This window comes from Nipponia nippon, unplaced genomic scaffold, assembly GCF_047370975.1.
Source record: "Nipponia nippon isolate SJK-2023a ecotype South Korea unplaced genomic scaffold, ASM4737097v1 scaffold_19, whole genome shotgun sequence".
NCBI lineage: Eukaryota > Metazoa > Chordata > Aves > Pelecaniformes > Threskiornithidae > Nipponia > Nipponia nippon.
This window is the reverse complement of record NW_028262335.1, coordinates 5,664,452-5,690,821: the sequence shown is the minus strand read 5'-3', so window position 1 is coordinate 5,690,821 and position 26,370 is coordinate 5,664,452. Positions and strand designations below refer to the sequence as shown.

The 26,370-nt window shown below is 54.3% G+C and overlaps 1 protein-coding gene across 3 annotated transcripts; it reads right to left on the bottom strand.

Annotated features, from left to right (window-relative positions):
* Positions 1-26,370, bottom strand: PLEKHN1 (pleckstrin homology domain containing N1). 3 transcript variants are annotated; one of them, XM_087755109.1, is made up of 16 exons: positions 26,102-26,370; positions 24,289-24,388; positions 18,403-18,549; positions 17,944-18,024; positions 16,421-16,502; positions 12,983-13,107; positions 11,872-12,021; positions 11,403-11,483; positions 7,023-7,092; positions 6,368-6,522; positions 5,200-5,394; positions 4,387-4,638; positions 3,669-3,821; positions 2,671-2,880; positions 2,363-2,411; positions 1-1,942 (listed from the first exon to the last, which is right to left on the bottom strand). In XM_087755109.1, exons 1-16 carry the CDS (start codon positions 26,179-26,181, stop codon positions 1,749-1,751), a joined length of 2,124 nt encoding a protein of 707 aa, XP_087611235.1. In that variant the 5' UTR covers positions 26,182-26,370; the 3' UTR covers positions 1-1,748. The 3 variants fall into 3 exon arrangements, with proteins under 3 accessions (XP_087611235.1, XP_087611236.1, XP_087611237.1); XM_087755110.1 differs by having other exon boundaries at positions 2,671-2,796; XM_087755111.1 differs by lacking the exon at positions 2,671-2,880 and having other exon boundaries at positions 26,102-26,368.

Here is a 26,370-nt window from a genome sequence, read left to right as displayed (position 1 = left end):
TGTCCAGTCCGACAGAAATCCACCAGGGAACTTTTACAGCGACAGGGAGGGGCTTTTCCCTTTGGATACATTGCAGATATCCCTGTTGAAGCCCGATTAAAAAGATCATGGTGACCATCTTCAAAGTCAACGTGTTCATAGGAGCTCATGAGCACGGCTGCCTCCCAGCATACTATGTGCTTCTGATGTTCCCTAGTGCAATTTTGTTCTGAATAAATAGATCCTTTGGGGGTTATTAGATACAAATCTTCTAAAATGAAAGTAAACCTGAAACAATACAATAACAGCTAGAAGACCCAAACCAACACACACATGAATGTGCAGACAGCTGCCCATTCTACAGTACTGAACATCATCCACAACTACAAAATTAAATAGATCTTCAACTCTGCCACATTTACACATTAAATACATATAATCCACTCAAACCTTGCATGTAAACTTTGTTGGATACCTTAAAAAAAAAAAAAAGTACAACGTAATACATAGATATTCAAGTACAAAGAGCTCCTGGATTGTTTTGTGAAAGAATGAAAATAGAGATTTTGTTAATGTTTGGTTTGCAGCCTCTTTAGGGAACAAAGGTTAAGGATTTAGAGCCTCAGGTAAAAACATTTGGATTTGCTGCTGACCTTATATGTGCTAAAGGATCTGGCCTAAGAGGCTGGAAAAGATAGCACCGAGACTCTGTCCCCTCTTGTTTGTGTCATGCTGCTGCTCTGGAGCGGGGAAGAGAGAGGTGGCAGCCCACGCTGGCACTGCTCTGATCCCTGGAGTGTTACGGCTGTACTGGAGTTTGGCTTGTAGCGAATTTTCTTCCTTCCCTCCTTGCCTAGATATTCCTAGGCAGCGTTTAGTGCGGGTCCAGTAATGTGCAGAGGGGTGGGAGGAAAGGACGCAGTCCTGGAAGAGGAATCTAGGGCATCCTTTCCAGGGAAGACCTTGGTAAACACAAGCCATTTGGCATATTTGCTGGCAGCACATTTCTTGATTCCATCTGCCAAGGTGTCAGGCTCATACTATTGCAGGTTTGGAGCCAGCACTGGCAGGAAAGAATTTTTTGCATAAAGTGGAAAGAACATCCTATTCTGTCCAGATCTGGATTTTTTGTCCATCTCTGTCAGATAACTCTGATCTTGCAGGAAGACAATCCTATGCGCACAGCTATTGCTACCAACTTTATATGCTATGATGAGGCACGTCTCATGCATCTTTGCAGACTTCAGAGCTCAATGGGGGAAGGTTTGGCTTAACAGCTGTTCTCGGGGATCAGTGGATCCTCAAAATGACCAGCCTGAGGGCTCTGGTAAAAAGGAAAATGATCAAACTAACCCAGCCGAAAACCAGCCCTTTTCTCTGGCCTTTGAGTGACTGCTCCATCTGAACACCCAGTCCCTTTTATCTGAGGGAGCCTGACTAGTTTTTTGTTCTTCCTTTTATTTTCAGGGGGGCAATGCTGTTCCCCAGCCAGGGCTCTCCAAGCCGGGGCAGCCGCAGGCTGCGCTCCTTAGCACAGCACACATGCTGCTCCGCCGGGTCCGCAGAGGCTGTCGCTTTTGTGCTTTATCCCCATCCTCAGATTTAGGGGAGAAGTTTGAACTCTGGACCTGCCGGGACATGGGAACCAGCATTTCACAGAGCAGGGTCCTTCCCTGTGCTTTGTACGTCCCAGGCTCCTTACCCTGGAAGGAAGCCCAGTGAGAAAAGAGCCCGGGGGCTTTTCCGTGCCTGGCTGTGGAAGCCTTCCCTCAGGCCTGGTAAAACTGCTGGCCAGGAGCTGGGGAGGCACGCGGGGTGCCTGGCTCCTTCGCCTCGGCTTCCCACAGGTTGTCATAGCTGAAGTCGCTCTGCAAGCTCTGGAGCTCGGCATAGTCATGGTAGGCTGCGGAGTCGCGGTGTGAGCCGCTGGCATCCGGCAGGTCGTAAGTGCCGAAATTCCCATCTGCAGAAAACCAGACCGAAGCGCTGAGAGAGCTCACGAGCCACCCAGTGGCTGCCTTCTCCTTCGCCAGCAGAGAGAACGCACGAGGGTCAGCAAAATCGCAGCCCAGAGGCAACCAGATCTGGGCAAAGCGGCGGAAGCCGCAAGCGTGCCAGAGAACAAACCACGAGCCCGCACGTGTGAGGGGTGGCCAGAGCTCGTGGGCAGCGAGTGCAAGCCAAGGCAACGGCCTCCACCAGACGGACGCAGGCAAGGGGCAGGGTGACAGACTCGGTCCCACCACGAGGAAGCAGGAGGAAGGGCGGGCATGCATGAGTCCCCACACTCCCGCTCAGCCCTGCTTTGAACGACGCTTATGGAGACAGACACCGGCGAGGCGGGGTGGGCTGCAGCACCCAAGCAGCCCCCCGAGAGTCTTACCTGGTGGCTGCAATGAAGGGCCCAGATGTTCCTCTCGCAGAGAAGAGACCTGGAAAGAAAGAGAGACACTGATAAGGGTGACTTAGCACTGCAGTCCTGGGATATCGCACGCCAGGACTCAGCTCTCTGTTGGTTCCCCCATCCCTGCTCCCCAAGATGCACCCCATCACAGAGCAACAGGCTCAGAGCCCTGCGGTGACTGACCACTCTCCCAGCCCAGAGAAAAGCAAGCTGGGACCCCTGCACCCCCATGTATTGCCCTGCAGCCTGCACAGTGCGGGGCACTAGGACTGCATTTACAAACTCACATCTGCAAGATAAGAAGCATCAGCAGGAGGCTGCAGCTGGAGACGGCAAATGCCGGGCAGGCTGTAACTCAGAGCTGCAGGCACCTCTCTGCAGTGACTGCTGGGCAGGGGCTGGCAGTTTCTCTTCTGCAGAGAGAGATGCTGGGGTACCAGGACGGCTGGGCATCCGTTCGCCTGTGCCGAACCCGTCTGCCCGTGACACTGCAGGAACTTAACCAAAACAAACTCCAGATTTGATACCTGCTATGGGGAGCTGGGGAACACTGACCTGCTGCTTCCCACCTGTAAGCCAGCCCTGCTGTGAACAGACTTAGGCAAACCAAGGTTTTCTGCCTACCTTGCAAATTCTACTATGTTCCAACCCTGAAGGCCTTAGATGGGAAAGGAAGAATGGCTGCGGGTCCCTTGCAATGACCCACAGAGGCAGTGGAAGTTGGCCAGATGTGAAGATGGTAGGATGGAAACTACTGGCAGCTCAGGGGACGAGGAAGGACAGAGAGCAGTCAGGAAGAACCCTCCGAGGGAAGGGAGGACTTCAGCAGTATGGTGGATGCCAGCCACAGGCTCAGAAACAGTCTTTTCCCAAGAGATGTGCAAAACTAGAAATGTGGCCTTTAATAGGCACTCAACTATCTGGAATTTTTTTTGGGGGTGGATAGAGTGGTCTCTGTGTCTGAGTCATCTCTAGTTTCTGTAGACTGGATCGCATCTCAGTCTCTGCCTTTGTTTTGTGGTTTCTGGCTCCTCCTGGGATTGTTGACGCTGGCATCCAGTGATAAGACAGGGGAAACCTGTAACCCTCTGACTCTGTCCTGGCTTGAAAAAACAGAGAACTACGCTGTGCCCTGCCCCACCCCGAAATGCAGGCCTCGGGATTTCCACATCCCGCTCAGGCTCAGGCAGACAGCAGGAAAAGAAATGGCCCGAGGGACGATTTCTGGAGCCAAAAGCCTGCGTGCTGAGTCAGGGCCGTAACCAGCAGCAAACACACAGGGTACCTCTTCCAGGAAGCTGGAGCCCCCCACGCTGCCAGCGCTGGGGGAGCTGGGCATATAGGGGTCGGCGTACAAGGGGGAGTGGGGCACGGCCGGCTTCTCCAGGGAGCTGGAAGCTGTCGAGGGCTGGCTTCCCACCAAGCTCCATCTGTTCAGCTAAAAGGCAAAATTGAAACAGGAACATGACATGCTGTTCCCTACTTGCAATTCATCCCCAGGAGGGATCAGAGTGGGGAATCTCCCTGCGATTCAAGTCCCAAATGCTGCTCAGGTGGGAGGGATGGCGGGGCTGACTCCTGGCTGTAGCCGTCTGTGCCAACAAGGGGACTTCCCTGGGTCTGAGGCAGATGCACGTTCATTGAGGTTGAGGGGAGGGAAACATGGCATCACACACCAAACCAGTGATGGACACATGCTGGAAAGCCCTCAGAAGAAGAGGCTGTGTCCTATGAAGCAATAACACTCCTACTTGCAGAGCACTGCTGCTTGTGTTGCCCCAGGAATTAGCACCCAGAGACGCTGCTCCATCTGCTGTGTTTAACCTCACCTCCCATGGGCCGTTTTCAAATGGAAACGGGTTTCACGCCTGCCCTAGAGCACCTGCCAGGACAGCTATTCCTGCAAGTAGCACTGTAAGGAAAACGCGAACCGTGCACCAGTTCCTCTGCTGCTGGACCCTTCCCAGGCAGGAGGGCAGCCCCACCGCGTCCCAGCCCCTTACATTGCTCAGGTCCAGGTGTGGTGGGGGAGCCGCAGGGTGATGCTGCGAGCTGTGTGCGGAGTACGGCTCGTTGTACACTGAGGACACGAGCTCGCCGTTGGGGTTTTCGGGAATGAGGCTGCAGATGGTCCTCTCCATGTCCTGGCTGGGCAGCTGCTGGCCACATTTGCCCTTGGACTTTCTGGTGCTGCCTCCCCTCCGCAGGTCCTGTGCGGGCAGCCCCGTGCTTGGCCAGCTGGCCTGTGCCAGGCACTGAAACAAGAAGACAGACCCTAGAGTTGGCTCTCGTCAGGCCAGCCCCAGGTTCACAGACCCACCTGCAGCCCATGCAAGGCATTCCCCTGCTAGGGCTGCTGCTGTGGGCATTGCGCTGCGCTCATGCATCGGCACGGTCCTGCGGCCGGGCCCGTGCCCCACGCGCTCCTCCCTGCCCACGCACACACCCCTGGACGTACGAATGCTGCACAGGGTCAGAGCAAAGGCCTGCCTAGCCCGTCACCTCCACCCACCCACGGGCTTTTACTTTGGGATTGCCTGACCCTTGAACGGTCCCATTTACCCTTTTGCAATCTGAACAAACAATCCTTATGCAGAGCGGAGTATTGGGATGGGACCCTTCAGCAGACTTTTCCTTTATCAGCAATGACAAAGTTGAACCAGGACAAATACGGGCTGCAGGCACGGATTTGCTATGCCACACAGCAAACACTGACCGTCTGAGCTCAGCCCATCTGGGCACCTGGATAGACCACTCTGCTCAAAGGCAGGGTCTGTTCCCACACATGTCCCAGGCTTTTGGGGGGGTTCACTTACATGGAGAGGCTGGGAATAGCCAGGGAAGAGGGGGTCTTCATGCACCCTGCTCTCAGGCATCAGCACGAAGGACTGTCCATCAGGGAGCGAGCCGCTGTTCTGGGAGAGGTGTGTTAAGGTGGCCACTCTCCCTGCTGACGCCCAGGAATTTGTACGGCCATCAGAAGTGAGTGACCCTCTCCCGCTGCCGGCAAACTAGATGGAGGAGAACAGCAGCACATAGGAACAGCCCTCTGCATGGCTGCAGGCACATCCCTCCCCAGCCCCATCTCCCTCCTGAGCGTCGCCGGGCCAGCCCAGCCCAGCCCAGCCCTCCGTGCCCACAAGCTGGGGTCAGACCTGGGCCTGGGCTGTGCCCGCATGGCCAGCAGCTGCCCAGGGCAGCCGTGCCCGGTGCGGCGGGGTCTGCTGCCCTCTAGGGCTGAGTGGGTGGCTGAGGCCGGCTTGCAGGGGCGACAGGGGCGAATGACAAGGGCTCGCAGCGGGGTGAAGAGTGCTCGGGCACCCTGACCCCATCCCGGCTGCAGTACTGGCAGGGTGGGTCTCCCCTGCCTTGCAAGACCCTGTTAATGTCCTTGTGCCAATGCCTCGCTGCACAACACTGTCACAGTCTATGGCCAGGGCTCTGCTTTTGAAGGAATTTAATATAATATATGCCTATATAATCATAGAATCATAGAATAGAATTGTTAAGGTTGGAAAAGACCCTTAAGATCATCAAGTCCAACCATTAACCTATCACTGCCAAGTCCACCACTAAACCATGTCCTCAAGCACCACGTCTACCCAGCTTTTAAATACCTTCAGGGATGGAGACTCAACCTGGGCAGCCTGTGCCAGGGCCTTGACAGCCCTTTCAGTGAAGAAGTTTTTCCTAATATCCAACCTAAACCTGCCCTGGCGCAGCTTGAGGCCGTTTCCTCTCGTCCTATCGCTTGTTCCTTGGGAGAAGAGACCAACCCCCACCTCGCTACAGCCTCCTTTCAGATGCAATATAGGGCTTCAAAATAATTTGCAGGGATCGGCAACTTCATGACAGCCTTTGAGCAGGGGACTTGAAGCGAAGTCTGTTGTGTCACAAGAGTACTCGTACACGGCCAGAGATAGGACAGACGGGAGTCCTGGCAGACATCTACTGATGACCACCCAAACCCACCACATCTGTTACCTGGCCGGGCTGCGGCAGCTTTGATCCTGAGAAACTCTCTGATCCAGAGAGGGAGGAGTCGGCGTTTCGAAACTGGGCTGTTTTGAGACAGTAGAGCCACTCCTGGTAATCTTCATAGCTGCGGCAGATCACCCGGATTGAATTGATTAGTCGGCCTGTAAAAACATCACTCACTGCTGTTAACGGCTTTGATCGACAGCCCGTGTTGCTTCCTTCAGAAACCCGCGGGAATCCCCTTGCTCCATCCCTCCCCACGTTCTCCCGGGATCTGGACATCCTGACACCAGTGCAGGGGCAATGGGAACGCTCTGCCTTCAGCACTGACCATTCGCATCTGGCCGAACGTAGGACAGGGGCAAACACAGGCCAGATCTAAACGAGGGGGAACCTGTGCAGCCGTGCTGCGACAAGTGCACCCCTGGGTGCAAGCGCTGCCGCTGGCTCACAGCCTCTCCCTGCCAGCAAAGCCAGGCCCTGCAGAGCAGCCAGGACACAGACAGTCCGAGATTTCCAAGCAGTTCAGTTCACAGAGCCTGGGTGCCGACGTGAGCCAGCACAGCCAGGAAGATGGCCACAGCAGCTAAGCGAAACCAGCCCGACCCCAGAGACCTCCGTGGCTGCTGCCAGCACACCCCTCGGCATGCCGGACACGCACCTTCTATTAAAAAGGAGGTTTTCTCGTTCTCTTCAAAAAGCACTTGGATGGCGTTGAGTGGCAGCTCGCCCTGTCGGAGAGAGAAGCAGGCTTAGGACCGCACAGCTGAGCGCAGCTCACAGTCCGTGCCGTGCGGCAGGCGGAGCGGGAACGACAACCGGCTCTGCCCGCCTGAGGGCTGGAGCCTCTGCAGGCACCTGGCTGGATAAACTCTGCTTCTGCAGGGGCTTTCCCGTCAGGGAAGCCACGAGGCTTTAGGAGCCTACTGCAAAGTTTTGCCAGCTGAGGTGGGAGCACGAGGAGGGGAGCGCCCAGCACAGAGCTGGCGGTGGGGACGGGGCAAGGCTGGCAGGAGCCTGGCTGCGCTTTGTGCGGCATGGGGAGAAGGTGCAGCTCGGCCCCGCTGGCAATGCCCTTGGGGTCCTCTGCAGGGAAGGGGAGGAGAAAGGGGAAGCTCGGTGCCTAAATCCCCTAGGCTAGGTCTGCAGGAGAGGAGAGGCACCCAAGCTGCTGCTAACCTAGGCGAGGACTTGGGTACCTCTACACTCTCATGGGTGTGGGGCACTGGCACGTTGGAGAACTCCGTCTCCAGCAGATTGACTCAGCCTTGTCCCAGTAAACTCACCCTCCCCACTCACAGCTCGCTCTCCCACCACCAGCCTTATTGCAGGAACGAAGCCTCCGAAGCCAGCGTGACTGCACGAGCCATTTCTGTAAGTTTTGTTCTTACAAAGTCCCGCCTGAGACCTGAGCTTGGAAAAACACTCCTTCCCTTCTAGCTCTGTTTTCAATAGTTTCCCGTAGTTTAATGGCTGACTTCTCCAGAAAATTTTGCAAACGTGGTCCTGAACAAGGTTTTAGTTGCTGGATTGAGACTTCCAGCCTTGCAAACAGGAATCCCCACAATCCATACCCTGCAAAGTCTTGCAAAGCCTTACAAAGACAGGGTTGAGCCCTGTAAATGCCAGCTGGTGAAACGTGAGCTCTTGTGCTACAGAGCACAGTTGCGGATGCCACTCCTGTGACCGGACTGGGGTCTGCCCCGGCAGGCACTGCATGTATGTTCCTATTAGCAGGTAGCTGAAGCAGAGAAGCTAAAGCAGCCTGTCCCCAGCCCCTGGAAAAACTGGAGCTAGAAGATACCACGTGCTGTTGCCCCTAAGTGCAATAGTGCTTTTGCGTGCACATCCACCACTGTCCTCTCTGCCATAACCCGGTGTCCCTTGGCCATCCCTGCATCTGCCACAGGCGTTGGCCTGTGCCAGGCCCAGCTCTCCTGTCAGCTCTGTGGGACGGGCAGGAACAGGCAGTGTCCAGACCTCTTCTGCTCCTGCAGCTGCGGCCCATCCTCAGCCCAGCATCAGAGCCCTGCCCTGCTGCCAGATGTCCTTTAAGTGCCATCGCTGCCAGTTTAATTCTCTGTGATGGGCAACCTGGCAGAAGGGCCAAGTGTTTGTCAACACTGAATTAGGATCTAGGTCTCCTCTTTCTTTGGGGGTCCCCAAGCTGAATTTTCCTTACATAAATGGAACAGGAACAGTCCTGGGAGAGCAGCTGAAGCAGATTTTGCACTGGAACCATCTCACAGATGAGCTCACTGCTTTACTTCTCATCTCTTTCCCTGAGCAGGGGGAGACTGAGACATAGTTTCTTTGTTCCTTAAGCCCCTGTTCACCTCACCTGGATGTCACCCTCACCCTGTCTGTGGGCACGCAGCACTAGGCAGGGGCAGCTGGTGGCAATGGCCCTGGGAGCAAACGCAGGGTCTGGGGAGCGCTCAGGAACAAAGTTCCCACCTCGTGCCACTCTCCCCCATGCCCGGCAGCGGAGGAAGCACAGAACGTAGGAGCAAAGCCCTGTCATTTAGCCGAAGGTCCTCTCAAAAGGTGCAACCGGTTAGGATTCATTTGCCTAAGTTTACAGCCTGCAAAATAAGGTGTCTTGCAGAACCCCCTCATCATGTCCTCACTGCAAAGCTGTCCCAGCTGCATAGGCTCTGGGGAATGTGGCTGACGTGACAGCTTTGCCACAAGGGAAACGCGGGGTGAAGCCAGGCGTCTGTGGTTTGTGCTGGCCAGCTGCCTCTCTGCAATAGCCTGTGGGCACACACAGGCTTCTGTGCTATTTCTCTTGCACAAAAAGTGATTTATGGGCTGAGCAGTACAGGAAGGCTGACCTTGGGAGGGAAAGCCCATGCAATGCTCCATGACTCGTTTTCCCCTGCTGCCATAAGAAATGGACTTTGACACTTCAACTGGCACAGGTGCTGCAAGGCTGCGTGTGCACGGGGCCAGTGCCGCCTGCTCCTGCCGCTCCTCAGCTCTCCAGCGCATTCGAGCAAGCCCTCAGGCCACCGAGGACAACTGTGCAGGGCTTCCCCCAGGCGCCCGGTGCTCCGTCCTCCCTAAGGCAACAGCCCCCTGTCCGTGGGAGCGGGCTGAAACACCCAGGGACTGGAGTCCCACCTAGGGAAGTGCAGCAGCATCCCACAAATAACATGTACATCAGCTGCAGAGAGCCCCTCCGTCCTCCCCCGGCACAGCATGAACCTGCCCCCCGCCAGCAGCTCCCCCATCACTGATTTACGCCTCGCCCAGGGCCTTTTCCCACCAGCGGTGAGCCAGAGCCTGTGCTTTGGGTGAGCGCCGTCCCGGCAGGCTCAGCCCCTGCCTTCCCCTTCCCTGTCCCACACACGAACTTGGCAGCAGCAGCTCCTGTGGTTTGTATGAAACTGAAGAACAAAAGGGCCAGGCTATTCCTTCACACACAAATTGTAGGGCTCAGCGTCTGCTCGCAGGGAAGGGAAGTTAATTTGCAGAAGCCCTGGGAGAAGGCTCCTGTGCCCTGACATGCCTGTGGAAAATCAGGTTCCCACTACAGTGTCACAGGCTGGTGAATCACCTCCCGCCTGCACTGGGCTGCACCAAGCCCTGCCATTACCCCAGCGAGTGAGACGCCCGGGGACCAACGCTTATGCACCGTGGGAAGGGAACATTGCACGGACAGCACAGACAAATCTGGTTTAAGGTTTCAAAAGAGATGAGTTAATCTGAGAGCCCAGCCCAAGGCCCCCTTACGTGGTGCCCCATTCCCAGGAGCTGCAAACAACATGTTCCCAAAAACAAGCTCTGTCTGAGGTGTGTTACACAAGCCACCAGCTGCTGGAAAACACCCTCCGCTGTTGCACTGGGGATGGAGGAGAGCTCTCGCTGGCAAATGTCCCTCCTCACACCCCTTCCCGTTGCAGGCACAGCCATCTCCTCTGGCCAGGGAGATGCTCTATGCAGGGCTTCCCAGGGGGTTTGAATTAAAAGCAGCCTGCATGGCTCAGGGCCTGAGGTGGACATGGTGAAATCATGTGAAGAAGGACCCCAGGGAGTTCACACTGAATTTCACAAGCCCTCAATCTCTGCAGGGTTTCCTTGTCACTGGCTCCTCTCTCAGTGACTAAGCAGCATGCTGCTCCTCTGGAGAAGCAGCTCGGCTCTGCTCCACCATGTGCCGGTGGTGCTGCACCTGCAGGTTCAGAAACAGTTCAGCGCTCTTTTTGGCACATTTGTTCTAGCACGGGAAAACAGGGCCAGAAAGCACAGGGCTGCTTAACAGCCACTGCAATGATGTCCAAGATGGATGTTGGCAATCAAGTTTAAGGGCCATTCCGACTGCAAGCAATGTAAATGCAGCTCCCAGGGCCCACAGTGCCACTGCCCGTCTGTGCTGAGGCTCCCAGCATCGCTCCTACAAGCAAAGACACACCAGTGGACTAGAGAAGCTCTTCTCACATCCCCTGGGGCACTCGGCCTCCATGTCCTTGTTAGCCCTTCCGCTGGTGTGCCCCGACATTGCTCAGGACCCTTGCTCCACACAGGGAAAGAGCAGCAAACGCAGTGCAGCAGCAGCGGCCTCTCCTCTCCGCCCGCCTGCCTTTGCCCTTCCCCACGAGCATCAGATGTGCTGCCTGGCGCTACCTGCTTTCAAGCGGTCCCGAGTGGGGCCTGGGAAGCCAAGCCCCCACGGGGGCTCTCTCTGGGGCTGTTCCAGCTCCTGTCTCAAGCAAGCGAGCCGGGCTCTCCGCCAGCATAACCACACAGAAACATGCCAGCCTCCCTCCTCCCAGAGACCCAGATTCCTTGGCAGCCAGCTCCTTTCCCCTCGGGCTTTTGTAGGAGGGCAAGGTGTTTCTCATGGGAAGATAGCTTGCAATATCCCTCTGCCTGCTCACCTGCCAGCTGGCAAGGGAGCAGCGTGGAGGGAAAGCCCTTGCCAACACGAGGAGCACAAGGGAACCCAGATGGAGGGGAGCAACAAGCCAAAGAAGTGCTGAAATAGCTGCTGTGGATGGGTGAGAGAGAGCAGGAAGGTGGTCCAAAATGAACTTACCTTAAAACAGAGGCTGTTGCCCTCTTCAGATACTATCACCAGTGTGGACGGGTAAAGCACCAACAGCCGGTCATGCTGCTCCTTGGAAAGTAAAGAGGAAGAGGGATCCCTGTGAACAGCCAGACAGGGCTCAGATCTGGAGAGCCCTTTGCTTTGTCTCTCCGACAGCAGCCTGAGGCAAGGGCTCTGGAAACAGCTGAGCTGCTTCCCTGCAACTGGGCTCTGCAGGCGATTCCTGCCAGCTCCCGCTGCCAGCCCTGTCCTGCAAGTGCTTATGCACGTGCTGTCCCCAAGCACCGCTGCTGGGCCACAGGAGCAGTAACAAACCTTTTTCCATTTACCGGCATGTGGGTAAAAGGACCCACTGGATTAGTGGCAGCAGGTAGGCAGGAGTCCGCGCTACTCGCTCCATCCATTGCCTTTTCTGAGCCACGCTGACAGCAGCTTGCTCCCCAGAGATGTGTCCTACCTGGAAAGGCAGATGCTGAAGCTTCACTTTGGAAACACAGAGGACATCGCCTAAGGATTCCCGCTCCGTCCCTCTCCACTCCTGGACAGGCATGTTCTGCACGGACCACCGCAGCTCCTCCTTCCCCATGGAGCTCTGCTTCCAGTCATTCTAGGGACAGGAGCAGAACTGAGAAGCAGGGTAGACATGTCCTCCCCGAGGAGTCTAGCTAGCACATGGCCCATCTCTGGACACTTTTCAAGCACGGCAGAAGCAGGAAAGAGTAAATAAATCTGTACAGGAGCCAGTTTTTCAGCTGGGACTGAATAATCATACTTGATACCTAGCATCATCTGCACGTTGCCTTTCAAAGGGGAATAACTCTGTTTTACGAGTGGGAAGATGGAGAAAGGGAGGGAAGTAAAACGCCCCACAGAAAGCGGAAGAGAAGACAGGTTTCTTGAATCTGGTCCTGTTTTCTAAGCCCTGGTCCCAGTCTCCTCCTCCAAATGTTTTGTAAACTCCAGATAATTGTGCATGCATCCAACTGTGTGAGAATTTCTCTGAACCAGACCCAAACCTCTGACCCTTCAGAGGCTGGGGTGGTGGCACTCTGGGTCGCAGGTCTGCCTTTCAGCACATGTGCCCTGCCCGGCCCCTTGCAAAGCCTTTCTGTTTGCACCCTTCCCTCGCAGGAGACTGCACAAAAGGCAAGCTCCAAAATTAGAAGCTGTGTGCGCACACACACGCAGCAGAAATGCAGCAAGCTGTTGTTGGGTCTCAGCAGTACAGAGCACCTTTGGGGTTGCCACTCAGCCTGAAATCCCACACTCACTCGGGCGCTGGTTGCACAGACCCAAGACCCTAAGGCCATCTGAACACAAATACACGGTTCCTCCACAGGCAGAGGAGTTCCCAAGCAAGTACATGTCTGTCAAGCATGGGTAATTAGCATGTCTATCCATGGTTATTTTAGGGGTGGCGGAATAACTAAAGAAAGCAGAGATTATCCCTCCCACTGAACACAGCAGGAGCAGAGCATCCACCCAACTGGCCCAGCTTCCCCGGTCGTTCAGCTCTGAGCCCACAGCACGGGAAACGGCTGTGCCCCTCACCATCCTCAGACACTAACCTCAGAGAGGAAAGGCAAGCCAAAGCTTCCTCCATTTAGCTGGATCTGTTTCTCCAGGTGATAAAGCCACTGCTTCAGCTCTGCCTCAGTAGGGCAGAACACAACAAGGGGATTCAGCAGAGGACCTAGGTATGCAAGACACAAGATGGGCAGAGCAGATAAGGGCACCAATTGCAACATCAATTAGCTGGCCAGAGCTGTTATGCTCGGCACATCACACCATGGGTTGCCTGGAGCACATTGCCTTCACGTCGTCGGGCTGCTGGGGAGCTCCCCAGCAGGGACTGCTCCAGCGCCTTCTCACCGCCTGCTCACACAGCCACACCTCGCTCTGACTACCAGTCACTCTTCAGTCCAAAACCAGGCCAAGAACAAAAATCAAAGGCAGTACGAAAGTCAAGCTTGAAAGCAAGAACCAGATTTCAGCTTTAAAAGTCCCCAACAGTTTGTGAAAAGCATCTCTGCGGGCAGAGACTATCACAGCGTGCTGCTGCAGACAGCCTAACTCAACGCAAAAGTTTTGTGCTATTTCTTAGTTTCACTTTGGTACTCAATATGTAGAACATCGGTAGCTTTCTGACACTATTTATTTATTGCTTCATCAAATATAATCTGTGCCAGACAAGCTGAAGCTGCCCTCGGACATACTCTTGAAGGGAGGCACAGCCCTATATCTTATTGATTTTAATGTTTCCAGCTATCATTCGCTTAGTAGCACGAGCAAAAAAGTCTCACACACCCTCTGCTACTCACTACAGACATAACCTAGTGATGTTAATAATAATTTCTGGCAGGCTGTAGAATTTATGTTATGATTAATAATTTACCGGTGATCTCACATTAAACCACACTTGGTGCATGCTCAGTAAGATCGGTCTTTGCGGGCCTTGGAAGTATTCAGATAAGCAAGTGCACTGGATAAGCATGATACTTTGCCCTTCTGTGGAGCCTTTTATCCCATAATTCCTGCGTTATTTATGAGCAACAGTTAATTAAGACTTTGAAACACCTCTGTCTGTCAAGAAACGCACTAGTAGAGACAAAACAGAGGTGGGGAAACTGAGGCAGGGACTCCCTGAGTGACTTTCCATAAGCCACTCCATTCAGCCCCATTACAGTAATTAGGTGTCAAGCACTACTGGGCATCCAAGTGTCTGTGTACCACTGTGGCTCTGGAGCTCTCTTGTCTCCGCTTGCCTTGGTTTCCCTGTCTTTGCAATGGAGATAAAGTGATTCCCTTTACTTTACAGAGCTGCTAGGAGGGTATAAGGGTGTTAACGTTATCTGTTCTGGCAGCTTTGGATACTTCTCTGGGCATCCATGCCCTTATACAAACAGCAGGAATCCTTCTGGCCGGGCATGACCCTTAACATGGCACTGCTTGCTCTGCCACCTCCTCTAAGGCCAGCCTTTCAGACGTGTCCTGAGGGCTGTTCACGTTGCCACATCTAAACAGGGCCCCAAAGGAAGAGAAAATGAGAAGAGAAACTCCTGCCTAAGCCTGAAGCCTGAGACATGCCTGAAGCTCACGCAAGGAGCTGCTGGGGAGGCTGTGAAGCAGAGCCTGAAAGGCTGCTGCTAATTCAGTTGCTGCCATTTCCCTCGGCCCCCAGGGCACGTTTGTGGCAGGGCCATGACACAGCCGTGCTGAGCAACCTGTGCCAGCCCTCGTGCTCTTTTCTTCTGCCCTGTCCTTCCTCTTTCCTTGTGAATGCTTCCAGAGGAATACTGGAAGCAAGAAAGCTCCTTTTCAGAGCAGCAGTTTATTGCCACCCAAATCTCTCTCTGGAGAGACTAAAAGGCTGCAACATTTGCAGGTGAGGCAGAGGTAATTTAAGGTGCTCAACAACTTCATCAGCGTCAGAGGCTGTGCAAGAGATGGACCACAAAGCCAAGGTGATGGCCAGCTGCCGGCCACTTCTCCGTGCCAGCGCACCGAGGGACGGCTCTGCACACTGCCGGGCTTCGTTCTCGCGCTCCACCTTCACACTTCCAATGATCGTGCCGGCATCTTCTGACGTACTGAACTACCCCAGAAAGTGCAGGTCATGGGGAACTACTGACACGACGGGATTTCACAAGAGAATGGATGTGTGTCTTTTGTGTCTCAGAGTCATGAGACAAAAGACTTCCACCCTGACCCTGTGTGTGGCCACGGACAAGGCTCTCATCCCCTCCCTGCCTTGATTCCTCCCGCTCTAGCAGAAAAATAAAACTGCTCCACTGATCTCCCGGCAATCCTAAATATCGCTGCCTCCCTGCTTTCTTCGTGACACTGCTTCCTGATATATACAGCATTCCCTGTCAGAAAGGCCTTGGTTTGTTCTTTCCCGAGGCAATTTTCCACCCAGCCACACTCCTGCGTGTTTTAATACCAGCAGAACAAGTCCACCCGCCCCAGCGCAGATGCTCCTGACAGGTTACGCCTGGGAGAAGCTTTCCTTCGTTTCACAGACTCCCCAAAAGGGTTGGAGAGCCCTGCTTAGTCCGGTGCAATGAAACCACAACTCAGCAGGCTTAAAATTGATGGGTTGTTTGTACCAGCTCCTTTTTATAATTTATGTCATTTTTTTGTTTGAGTGGCCATTGTATAACTTTCTCTCTAACAGAGGACACCAGAGTACATAGACAGTGGGCCTAGGACACAAATGAGCTTTCTTGGCTCTGTATTGTTACTGGGTTATTTATTTACCCCTGTGTACTTCATACTTTAACTACTGCTCTTGGGGGCTGGCGACTGCTGTAATTCAGCAATGACTAAGCCCAGAGAAGCTTCCAGCCAAGCTGCAGACAGGTTGTTATTCCACGACAACTTTTATAAAGCAAGATCACTCCGAGAAAATTTTAAAAAGCTTGTGGAGGCAGACGTGCTGGTGAGGAAATAGTTGAAGTGACATCGGGTCCTGATAGCACCAGCCTGGCATTATTGGTAGAGGCAAATCACTTCTCGGCACCCGTGGCCGTCCTGCCTACCTGAGCAGCACCACGCATCAGCACGCACAGCGCCGAACGCGTGCCTGCTTGGAGTCACTCCCTGGCCTCGGGGTTTACACGGTGAGGAGAGGCGGGAGAAGGAGTTTTATTCCATTCCTTCATTCAAATGTGGTGCACAAAGAGCAAATAACTTGGTAGAGGTGGGAACTGTCACCATGTGTCCTGAGTCCTAAGCAGTCAGAGCACAGGACCGTCCTATCTCCGTGCTCCCTATCCGGTCCCCTCCCTGCCTGCAGCCCTGGGCACCACTGTCCAGGTGTTTGGGAGCAGGGAAGCCTTGGAGGGAAAGATGCTAATGCCAGGAGGAAGAGCTTCAGCTCTCTGCAACCTCTTTCCACAATGTGGTTCTCCTCTGGGACTAAGTCAGAGCAGGACATAGAGCAGACACAGGCGTGATTCAGGCACCCTGTATTCTCTGTTCAAAACAAACAAAGAGGCACCAACCTGCAACGCGGAAAGCGTGATCCTCCTGCCCAGTGCTCTTCTCGATTACACACACATTCAGCTCTTTCAAAGGCAGCAGTCCCTGCGTAAGAACACACCGTTACTTTGGGGAGCAGCCCGCCGGCAGGCTCTGCAATTAATGCCCCTTTGCCGTAGGAGACTGGCAGTCCAGACTCGGCACCAGGAGGTTGCTGTGGCTCACAATGTCAGACTGCAAAACACTGCTCTGAGGGGAAACATTTGGGACTGGGATCCAGCACACTGCCCAGAGGAAGCAGCTTCAGCAGCTCCCTGGGCTCCATGGGGCCGGTGCTGCAGCAATCATCTGCCATGCTGGCAAGAACACTTTCTTTATATTCCAAGTCTTTCAGTTTTAAGAGAAACCTTAAAAAAACATTGCTGGTTTAACACCAGAAAGCCAGAAGATGGAAATGACCATAAAGGAAACTTGAGCTGTCTGGTTTCTATACCCCAGTTCATCAGAGTCCAACTACAATGAAGCACCGGAACAGATGACAAGTTTGTGATCCCTGTCTTGGGCTTTCTAAACAAGGACTGTAAAAGACGGTAATTGCTGTAATGTCTAGGGCCAGTACTAGCACATTAATTCCTTTTTAATTCCTCTAGAATTAATAATCTAAGGAACTGTTTATAAAGTAGATGGGAGGTTTTGTAAAATTGTTTGTATTCTGACACGTGTCTTTCCAGTTGAAGGCTGGCTTGCTGGGTGACTCGAGATTGTATTGGCATATTGCATTAACCTCACGTCACCTAGAAGAAAATAAATCATTTCTAAAAGGAACACATTTTATGAACATCTACAAAACAGCCATGCTCAGTTTCAGTTACGCACTCAGGTAGAGGGAGAGCACGTTCAGGGCTTCCTATTTGTTTGGCTGTGATTTTTTGGCTGCATGAGGAAAACAGCCTATTGCTTGTAATTCACCAGCATCTTCAGGTTAAAAGATTGATGAATGGTTTGCCAGGATAGCTCCCTCAGGTTTTGCTTTCTGCCTTCTCCCGTATGCCTCTTTCTCTATCCTGCAGATGAAGAACTCCCCCTTGGTTCAGAAGCCAAGGCCAAGTCCACCATTTGCACCGAGGCCAGTGGGATTTGAGCGACAGGGGCTCTGACCCTTACCAAGGCACAGCTCTCCGTGCTTGGTGCTCTACACAAAGATAAGTCCAGGTAGCCTAAACACCTCCCACTCCTGGTCCTGCCTGCCAGCCCTGCACAAGCCCCTTTCCCACCTCTATGGGGTCCTATCTCTCCCCACAGACAAGGCCAAGGACCCAGGTGAAACTGAGGTTGGCTGGATACGGTCCTTAGGAAGAAATGCTCTCCTCCCCGGGAGCTTGGCATCCAGGGGAAGGGACTTGCTGAGATCACTGAGGGGACGCCAGTGGCAGCCCCAGGAGCAGAGCCCCCTGCCCTGCCCCATCCCATCCGCCCAGTGCCCCCAGCTTGGCCACACTGCCCAACTCCCCAGCGCTCTCCCCAGCATGTCTAGGAGATCCCCTACCTCATGGGTGAGTCCATTGGAGTCCATGGACTGGAAGTTCAGGTAAGACTGGAACAGCTCCAAGACGCAGTCATTCACCTCCTGCAGAAAAGACATGTTTTGGGGTTTATCTCAGGATGCCTTCCTCCTCCCAGCTTCCCTCTGCATCTCAGACTGATCTCTGCACAGAAAAGCCAGCGGTCGCTTATCCAAGGGCCACCACTGCATCTCTACTGGTGGATCTGCTGCCAGCCCGGCAGCTGAGCACAGAAGCACGGCCCAGGTCCCCATTAGGATGGGAGCCGGTGGGCGCCAGCCAGCACCCATGCACCGCATGGCAGCAGAAGTCCCTGGGCCATGCAGTAGCCCGAAGAAGTCTCTGTGAGTCGCATTTCCCAGAATTACACTTTACTTCCCAGTCCTGCAGGGTCACTCCACACCTGGGAAAAGAAACACCCACAAACACGTGCCTCAGCTTACCTGGCAGTTCTGAAACTTAAATTTGACCTTGGAGTAATAGATAATTCTCCCCAGATTCCTGACAGCCATTTTCCTTCGTCCTTTCTTGAACAGGCTGGGGAACCTCTGGTCCAAGTTTTCTTTCTGGTTTTCCTGGTTCTGAATATTCTGTACCAAGGATTCAGGAAAAAGAAATCAGAGCCAGCGGGAGGCAGGGGCCTGATGTCTGGAAGAGATGTTCCCAGAACATCTTCCCAGAAGGGCTTCCTTGGAAAGGCGCCCTGGGTAGGCGCCCGGGCTGGGCTGTTTGTTGTTGGGTCTCCATGCCAGCGTGGAGCTGGGGCTCGGTTACTGCTGGGAGACCGTCCTCCCTAGGCAGGGGGAGATACTGACCTAAAGGGAGGTTTTCTGGGTTGGGAAAGAGTGGGTGCAGAAGCACATCCTACATTTAGGGTCTCCAACTCCACGGACGACCTCCTGCCATCCTAATCAAATTCACTGGAACAAGGAGCAATCGAGGCTAAGCAGCTTGCCTTCCACTGGGGTTAGCAGAAAGGTTTTCTGTGCTCTAGTTCCACCTGGATTCCTCAGCGCTCCCATCTGCTCAGATCTCGGTTTCTCTAGGCAGAGTCTGTTGTTTCAGGTGCCCAGACACTTCTGAGGCAGAGTCCCACAGCCATAAAGGCAGCTGCAAGGCACTGAGTCGCAAAGCTGCTCGTTGTCAGTGCAAAAAGCTAAGGGAAGCCAGCAAGCGCTGGGGGAGAGCAAGGGCTGACAGGAGAGGGAGACAGCACTCGAGGCTGGGGGTTCCCAATTTCCTGCATTCCGGTTATACGGAAATTCTTCCTTCTGGGCAATGGCACAAACCCCCATCCCTACGGCACTCCACTGCTCACAGCCCGGGGCTGCTGTTGCGTTCTCTGGACACTGCATAAATCCCAGGGGTGAAAAGTTCTCCCTGCAGTTTCTCTAGGAAGAACATTTTTATTTCTGGGGGTTGGTTGATTTCCTCAGGGAGAAGGGAAGGGCTGTATCCCAGCGAGGCCACAGACGCCACTGATTCCCCCCAGGTCTACACTCCACTTGCATACCCGAGTTTTAAATGTCAGCTTTCTTAGACACCTCACAGACTCTAGGATATTCATTCCCAAGCAAAAGAGAAAGGCAGGTGGCAGACGCAAGGTCTGCCCTGCTGCTCAGTCGCCAGGCTGTGAGGCCGCCTTGGTGGGACCCCACTTTGAGCACTGGCGGCTGTGTTTCCTGGGGATGCTTCCAGCGAGGGCATGGCCCTGCTGGAGCTGGGAGCAGGGTGTAGCGGTGGCACGTGGCTCCCTGGGGCTCATACGCTTCTGTCCAAACAGCATTTCCAGGAATGAGCAGGGAGAGGGCTGCCGGGGCTCAGCAGGGATCCAGTGACAGCCCGTCACCCTGCACAGTCAGGGACTTAGAGCAGCCAGCGCTTCCCCGCCGCCCAACCTGCCTGGCCCACATGTGCCCATTCCCAGCACGCCGTGCCAAGGAGACAGCTGCCTAAGCCCTGTGATAAATGAAGAGCCAGCAGAGCTAACCAGATCTGTCTAGCTGGGGCTTCCATGACTCACCTCTCCGGCATGAGATTAACCCCTCTCAGAACCATGCCAGGGACATCGGCAGTGCTCAGGCCAGAGGGGAGCTGGTGAACCAGTAACGGGAACCTAATGCTGTTGGGACACTTCGACCTGCAAAGCTTGGGGTTCCTTCCAGGGCCTCATTGAATTTAGATAACTCTTTTTAGGACACAAGTTAACCCCTTCTCTGCTCAAAGTCTCCCTCCAGCTTTTCCAGCCAGCTCCAAGCAGTACCCATGGACACGTACCCAGGTCCTCCCCTGGAGGTGGGAACCTGCTGGCAGCCAATTAATGGTCTCACAGAGAGGCAATTAAGGGTAGGAAAAGATTACGTTTGTGCTACAAGCTGCTGTCAGAACAAAGAGCAACTGATCACCTGACAGCTGTGGCAGCAAAACCAAAACACTGCTTGGATAAGGGCAGCAACCAGGAGAGGATAAAGTAATGAAATTACGGACACAGCGATAAGCAGCAATGCCGGCTACCAGCTGCCAGGGCGATGCTCCTGCCTGGAATGCGGCAGCCAAATTGCCCAGTAATAAGTAAGGCCCCAAGAAGCAAAAGCAACCTGGGAGCTGGGAATCCAGCAGCAGCTTTGGCAAAGAGCTCAGCCAACCTGCCAGCTTCCACAGGGATCCTCCCGGGATCAGGAGGGAAAGGGAGAGCTTCCACTGCCGCTGTTCATGTGGCAAGAAACAAATTAAACAGAATACCTCCCTCTCCCAAACAAGCATCTAGCAACCCCAGAGCTTGCAAGGGTTTGCAGCAGCACTGAGAAGACTGCTGGATTTAGTGGCTAAGCATGGACAAAGCACACCACTGAAATCTCCTGCCGCCCCTTGAGCCACAGGCTCCCACGCAGCACACTCCGTCTGCCCGTGCCACACCAGTCTTTGAAGCCCCAGCAGTCCTATCACTCATGATCAGGTATCCTGGTTGCACAGGAAGAAGTGGGACTGTTCAGGTCTTTTGGGGTTTTGTTTTTCTTTTACCAGGCACATTTCTCCTGTTTTTTTCTAGCAATTTGATGTCCTTCACTGGGGTGCCACTGTTAAACCCAAAATGAATACGTTTGCATATGTGCAAGGAGAACTGCCCTCACAGCTTTCCGCAGGTTCCTGCCCACATCTCAGGAGAGCAGCAGCAGGGAGCTGGACATCATTAAATCCGACAGCTAGCGTAAGTCCCCAGTAAAAGCCAGCACAGCGTGTTTGTGCTGCACCAGGGGCAGCAGAGACACCCACCTCCTCCCTGCTGCTTTCCCTTCTAACGCTGCTCAAGGTGGTCACAACCACAATCCCCGTTTTTCCTGCTGGGGACCTGAAGTTCAGGGAAGAGCTGTGACTTGGCCTGCCCACGGGCCAGGGTCAGACCCCAGCTCCCAGGCAGCATGCAGGCCGTGGCACGGCCAAGCGGGCTGGCAGGTGGCATGGGCAGACAAAGTGGCCACAGCTGCCACCTCTGATTCTGTGGTTTTCTCTGCGAGGCCACTTACGCTGGGTGGCATAGAGGTGGCATCAGACACTATCCTGCCCTGGCCGCAGAGGGAGCCTGGGGGACTGGGCTTGAGTTCATCTGTTTTGTCCATCTGCAATTTCTACGGTTTCTTTGTCACCCACTTGGAGAAGCAGGCTGACTAGGGCTGGCTCAGGCTTTCCCACTCAGAAGAAAAACCCTCTGTAAGGTTGATGGTGCTTCCCATAAACACCTGATCATCTGTCTAGGGACAACAGCAATTTCCCAGGATGCGGAGGACTTGCCTAAACCCAGGCTCTGGAGAAAAGAGCCCCTGCTGAATCTCAGATGTCTCTGGATTCAGACCCACAAGTGCATCCCTGCCCTCTCTGAGACAGGTTTATAGCCACCAGCATGGCCTGCATCTGGCCATCCCCCAAAAAGCAGCACTGGGAACCCCATGATGTCCTGTGAGGGTCAGGGACCAGAGCTGCTGCAGCCTCTTCCACGAGCATCACTTATCTCCCTGGCCCATGAACCCCCCAAAACCATGGGAATGCCTCAGCGCGTAGCCAAAATGAAAGGGAACTAGCATTTGTCACCCCTCTGAAATCCTCCCCCGCCAGCTCTTTACTCCCCTGGCTGGGTTGTGCTGGTGGCAAGCGCTCTCCTCCCCCAGCCCTGTCCTGCTGAGCAGCGTTTCCATCAGCTCAGCTATCCCCCGGCTCTGAGGCAGTGCAGGTCATCGGAAACCTGGTTTCTCTCAGGGTCTGGCGAAGCAGCGGGTCTCTGGCAGTGCAAGTGCCCTGACATGTTCTCTCGCTCTCGCCCTCTGCCTCGGATGCCTCATCCTACAGGTAGAGCGAGTTAATAATTAACCTGCCTCAGCCCCTGCAGACCCCAGTGACTCCCAGTTGAATCACTAACCCTAGCAGCAGGAAGAGCTCAGCCTTGCAAGGCTGGTGCCCTGGGGCTCCAAAAGCTGCTGTTTAATGATAAAAGAAACAAATGAGAAGCACCGCTCTTCTGGCACATGCTTCCCCCTCATTTTTGCTTAGGCTTCGCAGAAGCCGTAACTGGGAAGTGTGGGAAACAGGGCAGAAGGCTGGTGGGAGCAAAAGGCGCTGGCTTTGTGTGCCAGCTGCCCGTGGCAGGGTCCTGAGGAGGCCTGGTTTTCAGGGATGTCACTTGTCCTAGTCCCAAACTGCCTGCCATGCCCAGTAGTTTGGTGTCCCCCATCTCCTCTGAGATTGCACCAGGAGAGTCCCGTGCTGATGGCTCCTCTTTAACCTGGCCCTGCAGCACCCGGTCACCTCCTGCTCTCAGAGGCATTTCTCCTGAAAAGACAGGAGTGGGAAAGGGACTAAGCGAAGGCTTTCTCCAGGCCACACAAGCAGCTTGTGGCTGAGCAGGGAGTTTGAATCCCATCTGCCCCAGGCGAGGGTAACATCTAAACAACTGCTCCACCCTCCTTCCTTCCCTGAAGAGATCCCACACTCTCTTGTGCTCCCAAATGAATAATCTCTCAGTGACCTTTGTTCTGTCAGCTTGCAGGATTCGTTTTCCAGGATCCGCTAACATGACAGCTCTCCCTGCTTCCCCAGAGGAAGTGTCCAGGATCTGTCTGGAGCCTGGTCCCATCAAATGCTGCCCAGCCCTTCTGGATGCCAGCTGAGTCCCACAGGGAACCATGCCCACGCCACATGCCCATTACCCTCATTCACAAATAATGGGCAGGACTGTGAAACAGTCCCAGTTCTGCCGTGCTTCCCACCCGTACAGTTCAGGACACGTTCCCCAAGAGAGAGGACGGCACTCACCCATGGCCACCTCACAAGCCAGGAGTAGGATCCCAGTCCCGCTCCCTTCTCAGGCGCACATGAGGAAAAGTAAAGGTCCTTTGGGTTGGAAAGGGCCACCCTGGGAGCAGCTGAATGGAAAGGGACTGCAAGGTCCCTGCTTGTGGGGAGCAGACGTTTGAATTTCGGCAGCAACCCAAAGCACACGAGCAGGGCTGCTCAGAACTGGGTCCTGCAATACACCAAGCCCTTGACAAGCACCTCATCACCAGCGAAATACACCTAACCAGCAGCTCGAAACCCAAGAGAACATCCTGCTGCCGACCTTCTCTGAAATCACCTCTGTCTAGCTGTGAGTCTCTGCCTCAGTTTCCCCTTCCCCCAGATCCACATAGCCTATTTGCCATGCAGTGGGGGTGATGTGCAGCCCAGCAGGCCCCTAAGCTCAGTCCACATCCCTGGCCCACCCAAAGGGACCGAGCAAACACACTGGGGTTCATCGTTTCACCTCTGCTTTCCCTGAGCAGTGCTGGGAAATGGGCCATATGGCCACAAGGCTGGTACGTGCCTGGGACAGACCTGCCCTTCCTGATTACCTTCCCAAGGCTTATTGCTAATACGCTGCCTGCTCCGTCTCATTCCAGCGTGGGAATGAATCATCCTACCTTTGAATGCTCGCTCTAATTTCCCTTCCTTCACAGGCTACCCAGAAACAAAAGAACCAAGACCAAAGGGGTGTGTGAGATATTCCCACCATGCTGCCTGCGTTGCTCTCAGCCATGCCCTCCCAGCCCGCCACTCCCGTTTTGGCTGATGGCAGGTCCCCTCAACACCTGCATGGGGACCCTGGAGCCACCAGCTCTGTGAAGGGCACAGGGCTCATCCCTTCCTGGGCTGCAGACGTGACCTCCATCTCCTTGAGACAGACCTGCCGCTGCCCCCTGATCCAGACCCATCGTCCCGCTTACGCACGGTGCTGTCCTTGGGGTGGGTGGGAGTAACCTCTGGGAGCGGTGGGGAGGGGGGTTGGATGTGTTTGTACTTGCCTCTCCTGGAATATACTGCAGGATTTTGTCTGTGGTCGTATCTCTCTCCCGCCCTCCTTCTATATCAAAAAAGCTGGGCAGTTTTTTCTTGCCATTTTGTCTACAGAGGGGAGAAAAAAAACAAAACACACATGCAAACACAGATCTACGCTGATGCATAGTGAATTCTGCCCAGAAATAAGGAAGCCAGAGAGCTAAGCAAGCAATTTGTCACAGGCTTTCTAATCATCCCAGCCCAGCGAAGGGCTGATAAACAGCCTGGAGAATTGTAATGGGGTTTGTGCTGCACTTGTTGCTGTTTCTTTGCTTTTTTACACGTCTTTGCATAACCAAACAATCAGCTAGGCTCACCTGTGTCTCCAAATCAGTGGAGGGACCAGATGTTCCATTGCAAAACACAAAGACCAAACCCAGTCTTGACAACTATTCCAAAGCCTCTGGAGTTGAGATGCATATGTACACATACACCACCATATATCCACAAACAGGTTTTATTTCTGTCTTTGTGGTTTTCCTCTCTCTTTCCTTCCACTCCCAGCAAGGCTCCCAGCTCCTCCTTGCATGCACACCATTAACGAGCAGTTACCAATGCCATTTAAGAAGCCCTGGGACTGCTTGATTGATTGGGACTTCCCAGCAGTCGCTCTCTTTTTCAACCAGATTGCAGCGTTTAGTTCAGCAGAAACCAGGCTTATCTCCACGGAGAGCCATGAGCGTGGGAAGCCGGGAGTCAGTGGGACAGGAGGTGCTCTGGGGCTTGGCTGCTCCACTGCAGCTACCTGATATCAGCCCTCCGGGGTCCAAATTCCCCAACCGATCCCCTCTCTTTTACCCCACAGTAGCTCCACGGACTCCTACAGGTTTGCTCCTAATTTACGGCAGCACAGGAGACCAAGGGGACGGTTTCAGTGCCTCCTCTTGATTAGAAACCCCTCAGCCGAGCAGAGTTTATGGGGTTTGTCTCAAAGCGCAGCACGTACACTGGACCCAGCGTGGATGGGGCCAGCAGGTTTGTGAGGAATCACCCTGGTTCCCAACAGAGCTCCCTTCCAGCCCAAAGTGCCCAGGATGGGGATGGCTCTGCTTCATATGTGCTTAGGTAACGGCAGCAGCGCCGTCACCGCGCTGACGGGACCACGGGCAGTGGGAACAGTGGCGTGCAGCAAAGCTTGCTCGGCACTCCTGGGTAGGCTCTATTTTGGGACAGCCGTCCATCGCCGCGGTACCTGAACGCTGCCCTGGCCAGCCCAGCACCAAAGTCCCCAGAAGATTTCATGGACATTTTCTATTATGTCTTCCTTCAGGGTTACAAACGCAGGTCAAGTCGTATGGGCAGAGTGTTGGGATTTGGGGCTTTCTCTCTAAAGTAAGAGGAGTGTGACTTGTTTTTTCACAACACAGCACCGCAACTCTGGGCACCGTGAATAAAAAAAAAAAATCGCAAGTGAAAACAAGGAGTGTCAGGCATTCTGCACCTTGCCCTGCCTGTCCCATAGAGGGAAGTGTTAATTTTCAAAGTGGAATTAAATAAATCGCGTTTCTCCTGGGGGCAGTGTCACTGGGATACTCCGCCAGCAGAACCCTACAATCCCTTCCCAGGCACTTGTGGGGAGCTGATCGCATTCGGCACTGCCCAGCACCCTGCGAAACCATGCAAAAGCCCGGTTCTGCCGAGCGGGTAAATAACTCCTGGGTTTCCCGAGCGGGGCTCAGCTGCTAGCCCAGTTCTGCATGGTGCATCGCAGGGGAGAAAGTCAGCAGGGAAGCCAGCACCACTTGAAAAGCAGCCCAAAGTAAAAGCAAGCGTACTTACTCTTTCTTCAGCGAAGGCTTCCTTCTGAAAGAGCCTCTGAGCCTCCCGGGTGCCTGAGGAACACAAGCCACGTTCCCCATGCCGGCAGCGACTGGAAGCGCCCGGGAGCAGCGGGGAGGCAGGGAGCTTCGTGCCTGTGTCACGCAGAGGCTCCCCTTGCGCCCGGGGTGACTCGTGTGGGCGTGGGCGGTGGGCGAGGATCTCGGCTGTGCTTCCCTGCCCCTGCCTCTCCTCCTGCCCCTGCTCCTGCCCCTGCCTCTCCTCCTGCC

Excerpts from the sequence above, each read along its gene's own strand:
- PLEKHN1 (XM_087755109.1), bottom strand. The coding sequence starts at position 26,181 with ATGGGGAACGTGGCTTGTGTTCCTCAGGCACCCGGGAGGCTCAGAGGC. Across the intron at positions 24,389-26,101 it reads AAGCCTTCGCTGAAGAAAGA|ACAAAATGGCAAGAAAAAAC; the intron begins GTAAGTACGCTT and ends TCCCCTCTGTAG. Across the intron at positions 18,025-18,402 it reads TTAAGTTTCAGAACTGCCAG|GAGGTGAATGACTGCGTCTT; the intron begins GTAAGCTGAGGC and ends TCTTTTCTGCAG.